The sequence below is a fragment of the Octopus bimaculoides genome, chromosome 2 (assembly GCF_001194135.2).
Source record: "Octopus bimaculoides isolate UCB-OBI-ISO-001 chromosome 2, ASM119413v2, whole genome shotgun sequence".
Classification (NCBI taxonomy): domain Eukaryota; kingdom Metazoa; phylum Mollusca; class Cephalopoda; order Octopoda; family Octopodidae; genus Octopus; species Octopus bimaculoides.
In genome coordinates this window covers 92518998-92524670 of record NC_068982.1, presented here as the reverse complement: position 1 = coordinate 92524670, position 5673 = coordinate 92518998, and the positions used below count along the sequence as shown (strand labels likewise).

Below are 5673 nucleotides of genomic sequence, written 5' to 3'. Positions count from 1 at the left end.
GGTGGAGGGGAGGGGAGGGGAAGGTGGGCGAGGAGGGGGGGAAGGTGGGCGAGGAGGGGAAGGGGAGAGGATAGGGAGAGGGAAGAGAGAGTAGGGCGGTGAAAGGGGAGGAGAGGAGAGACAGACAGACAGAGATGGTGAGGATATGCCCTCAAGGTACAAGATAAATATAAGAGAGAAAATAAGGTTAGAGGAACAGAAAGAGTGGATGGATAGGTAAGTTAGCCAGAGTGTAAAAGGAGAGAAAACAGATAATTAATGATGGGAATTGGAGTGGACACAGCGAATAGGGCACACAATGGAAGCATGGTCAATGCTGAATATCAGTTTGGGGAAAGTGAAAGAAATAGGAGTGGACTAGAAAAGAGGAGGAAGTGATAAGGGACAGTGAAGTATAAGGGGATGGATGGTATCAATTACAGCACCTGAGTGAGTTGTAGGGGTAAGTTTGACAGGAACTTGTTTTTGCTGAGATGGATGGGTGACTACTCTTCTATATTTTTCTGCTATTATGTCCATTCTGCAAAACAACCAAATATTACAATAATTATTATATTTTTCTATTACAGTATCCAATGCTGATATTTACAGTGAATTGAAGGAAATAAAAACTTCTTGGCAGGTAATTTACATATAGATCCATTTATTTAGTAAATGAAATTAAATAATATTATCATTGTATTATATCTTTTATAACATGTTGCCACTTGGCAATTGGAGATAAGGTCAGACAATTGTCATGCTGATGGCAGTTATTGGGTTAGAAACATATGCCCACAACAATCCTCCTTTCTGCAGACAATAAGCCTGTACTTCTTTTTTAATGACATATCAACTTTGAAGAATTCGTGATCCTTGAGATTATCTCCCTTCCTCCAAAGGAGCTGGTTTTCATTGCCATTTGGTTATTATGATACATCCTCCAGAAGTGGAGATAATTTTAGTAAATCAAGAATGTATGTTGTATGGTATTTGGTATACTTGTATTTATCTAGACTGTTCAAAGACATGCCACTGGCCACTCTGAACTATTTATCTTAGTTGATTTTTGTTTAATATACTATACACTCTGATATGCTGTGATGAATTGTATAGGGTCTGGAACACTTTAACCATCTAGAAGGGTTGCAATGCAGACAGTAGCACAGAATGCAGTAGCAGATGAGAGTATCCAGGAGTCATGACCTGGATGCAGTTTGGCCCCCATAGAGTATAAGGAGTTAAGAAGTGAAACACTTGCAGAGTTGGAGGTGAGTGCTTCTTCTCTGAAAACCTTCTCTGCTGTTCAGCTTTCCCTAGAGTTTCTTACTACCAAAAAGCATTATTGTATTGTAGTCATTCTTTTTTGTTCTACAAACCTAACAGTTTTTTTTCTTCTTTACTGCAGAAAACAACAGAACTCATGGAAAATATTGAACAAAATGATTCAAAAGACCCAATTCAAGATATTATGAATGTATCCTTATTGATTCATAAGAAATAACTGTTGCAATTTTTTAGATAATCTCCCAATTACTCACTGAGTTTTGATACATCACATAAGACTAAGAATTAATTTCTAGATTTAAGCATAAATTTCATTTTTTTAATGAATGTTTGATCCTTATAATACTAAAAGTCACAGGTGAGACCAAAATGTGTTAAGCTAACAGCCAAAGAACCAGTAGTTCACTTACTGTCACTGATATTGAACTATACCCATTGTCAGTCATTGTTTGATAGGTAGGTGTAGTGTACTGAGGAAAGAGGAAAAAGTATTGTATAATTATCAAATATTCTGTTAACAAACAACACTAAGTTCAAATAATTTCATCTGCATTGCTTAGAGATGACTTTGATAACTTGCACTGCATATACTACATGAAAACAGTGACAGTGTCTTTGGTTGCACCTCAGTGATTTAAAGCCACTAATAAATAAAACATTTTTTTAAAGATTTTATCCAAATTACTGATACATTATAAATATGCACTCTGTTAAGTTGTTGATGTTAGGAAAGGTATCCAGTCATAGAAACCAACTAAAATGAAACTTTCAAACAATGTGTAGTCATCTGACCCATCAAGAGGAGTGGTAAAAATCTATTTAACCTATGCTGGCATGAAAAGTGAATGCAAAAGGGCAATGACAACAAGGACAATGACATAATACATTTTAAAATACCTAATGTAATTAATTCTAAAATACCTAATATAAGTCGAGAACACCTTAAATTTTATTTTTTATTTCTTTGCAAATCAGCAGGAAACCTAAGGTTAGACCAAGAACAAGATGGCTGACTATTATTCATAATCTCAGTTAGTTGTGCCTGAGAAACCAGTTGGAAGGTGTAATAATGGTTGCTTCTGATAGGACCCTATGGAGAAAGTGCCTGAGGACTCTACCCCTATAATCTTCCTATGAAATGTGGGCAGAAAAAATGGATCAACTGAATTCCTCTTTTGTAAAATTTATGTCTACTCAATTCCCTTTAACAAGTTTTCCAGAGTAAGTCTATTATTAGTAACAAATTCAGCTTCATCTTGGAAAGGATAGCTCATGGACATAAGGATTTACATTTAGAAAAGTTATTATATATCTTAGATACTAACTAGAGTAGCTAGCAGCTACAATTTTAAAGTCATCAATTCCTCGAAGCTAAAAACTCCATTTATGTTAAATAGTTATTACATTCTGCTATCAACAATTCTGGACATTAAATAATTATAGATCATGTAAATACATAGTTATATTTCCTGTCATTGTTGTTGTTGTTGTTGTTAAGTTACAGCACTTAGTTCAGCCGAAGCAGACATATAACATGAAGGCCTCCAGTCCAATATTTAGAGGTAACATATGAGTACTGAACTACAATCTGTTAAGAGACATAGTAAACTCTGTCAAATGCTGCTTAATTTTAAAGAGGCACTGACCACATATGTAAGTAATAGAAAGATAGGTTTGATCATTTTCTATTTTCAACAAGAATTATGTTAGCTAACCCCTAAAAGTTTATCCTAATCACTGCATTTAATGCTACAGTAGTTATTTTATGGTATTGGAAAATATTGGACATAAACCCAATTTTTTATACAAATCTTTAGCTATGTGGTATGGTATCCTAATTAGCTCTTGAAAGTGTGAAGGCTGAAGGAACAGGCAAAGAGAACTTGACCATATCTGTTCCATCCATCACTTGAGAAATTCTATAATGCAGTTGTTAAATTCTTTAACATTCAAAGATATTTCTTTCCAAATCCAATTCAACTTTGGAGGGTTTATTCAAGGATTTAGAGGAAGCTGTCAAAGAATTTCATACTACCTTAGAATTTTTTGGTGAGAATGATGTGGGGAACATAACAACAGACCAAATATTTGGGATATTTGCAGAATTCTTAAACAAGTATGAGGTAAGAACTGTTAGATTTTTACTAATTATCTATATTATCAAAAATCCTAAACAACCACAATGACTTTCTTTTTCTGGTTAATACTTGTTTCTTTATGCCAGAAAATAGCAGCTTTATGAATTTGATTAGATATTTTCTTACTAGTTTTGATCATCATCATTTTCGTTAACATCATGGCTTTGGTCAGCTCAAGGCTATAGTAGAAGACACTTGTCCAAGGTGCCACACAGTGGGATTGAACCCAAGACTATTTCATTGAGAAGAAAACTTCTTAACCATATAGTCATACCTGCACCTATGAAAATAATTAATTCTCGATGATTCAATGCACTATATAAAAGAATATGTTTTATAACTGAAAAGCACTTCCTAAGTTTGCAGTTTTGGACTAAGCACCAAGGTGCACTGAACTGAATAATCAACACCAAAATTTGCATTGCTGAGAAGAGTTCCACTGTCTCATCAGACAAACAGACCTTCCACAATTCACTACTTTTGTTTTATGTACCACAATGCTAATTAACAATAGTAATTCCTAATCACTGAAAGTAGAAATAACATTACCACCTCACAACTGCCACCCATCTAGCATCCCTTTCAACCTCTTTCACACCTTCCATGTTCCCAGTTTCGTTTTGTCTTTTCTTTGGATGTATGCAATTCGCAGAAACCTTTAGGGTCATGATTAAAGGCTTGTATGTATTTCATTGAAATACCAACAAATGGCCAGCCAGTCACTTACTTCCTTCCACTAGCCATTCATCATACACAACTAACAGTATGGTCAGATCTACCTACTATCATGGCAAGTTTTCTATTTTTTTCCATCCATTTTATTCTACCAACTAACTGACTGAACATAGGGAAAACTCAAGAGTAACTGTAAGCTGAGTCAGCTGAAATAAATTAGTGTACTCTTCCACTGTATCCAAGTAATTTTTATCATTTGTTTTTACGTACATATGAAGTGCATTAAAAAAGTATCTGACCTTTGGGCATAAAAAAAAATACAATGTTGTACATTTCACAAATTTTATTCAATCACCTTCAAAATACTCCCCTTGAGAGTTCACGCACTTCTTCCAGCAGTTCTGCCATTACCGGTAATACCTCTGGAACACCTTCCCAGGAATGCTATGAAGCTCTGCCGTCACTTTTCTCATTGTTCCCTCTCACAACTTAAATCGCTCCCCTTTCAGCATTGTTTTCAGTTTGGGGAAGAACTAGAAGTCAAACGGTGCCAAGTCAGGAGAGTAGGGAACCTGTGGAACAAGTCATGTGTTGTTCTTGACTAGGAAATTGGATTACAAGATGCGTTCAGAAAGTATCCGACTTCATTTTTTTGCCAACTCTCACCACGTGCATAAATCCTGTTAAAATGGAATGCACTGATCCTGTGCTTATTCCCACTTTCCTAGATTGTTATAAGATAGTCATCTATGACTATTTGTCAAACCGTCTCAATCGGCTCTTCGTTTCTGCTAATGGTTGGCTTGCCTGAGCATGCCTCACTCTCCACTGAGGTGTGACCAAGTTCAAAGCAGTTGTACTACTCCTTGTTCTGAGTTTTGTCCATGATATCATTGCCAAAGGCCTGCTGAATCTCCTGGATGTGTTTTAACAGCTCTATTGATAGATCTCTTGCATTGCTGCTTCGATTTCTAATTCCAACCAGAGCTTCGATTCAAGCTTTCCAAACGTATCACAGGCCTTATAAAGTCTACAACTGACCTTATAAAGTCTACAACTGACCTTATAAAGTCTACAACTGACCTTATAAAGTCTACAACTGACCTTATAAAGTCTACAACTGACCTTATAAAGTCTACAACTGACCTTCTCATCAAGTTCATTAAACAAACAGTGACTGATAATAAAGTCACAATTTTAGCTAGGAAAATACATCACAGGAAAAAAGTCACAATTAATTTATGGTGGCCGGTAATAAAGTCACAGGAAAAAAAGTCACAATTGATTTATGGAATACGGACAAAACCCCACTAGGACAAAACCCCCTTGGACAAAACACCCCCGGACAAAATCCCTGTGACTTTATTACCGTGACTTTTCCTAATTCTTTTAGCAGTGACTTTTTCACCTGGATTCAAGCAAACATATCTAGGAAAGACTTCCGCCCCACCCCATTTTCTCCCAAATTTACTCTTACTCTTTTACTTTTTTACTTGTTTCAGTTATATGACTGTGGCCATGCTGGAGCACCGCCTTTAGTCAAACAAATCGACCCCATGACTTATTCTTTGTAACCCTAGTACGTATTCTATCG

The 5673-nt window shown here is 35.9% G+C and overlaps 1 protein-coding gene across 1 annotated transcript in view; it reads left to right on the top strand.

Moving 5' to 3' along the window:
• Nucleotides 1-5673, top strand: part of LOC128247114 (delphilin-like) — a 17747-nt gene that overhangs the window by 6458 nt on the left and 5616 nt on the right. Inside the window, exons 5-7 of the mRNA XM_052965936.1 lie at nt 570-622; nt 1388-1456; nt 3222-3389. Coding sequence (XP_052821896.1) covers nt 570-622; nt 1388-1456; nt 3222-3389 — 290 coding nt within the window. The remainder of the gene's footprint in view (nt 1-569; nt 623-1387; nt 1457-3221; nt 3390-5673) is intronic.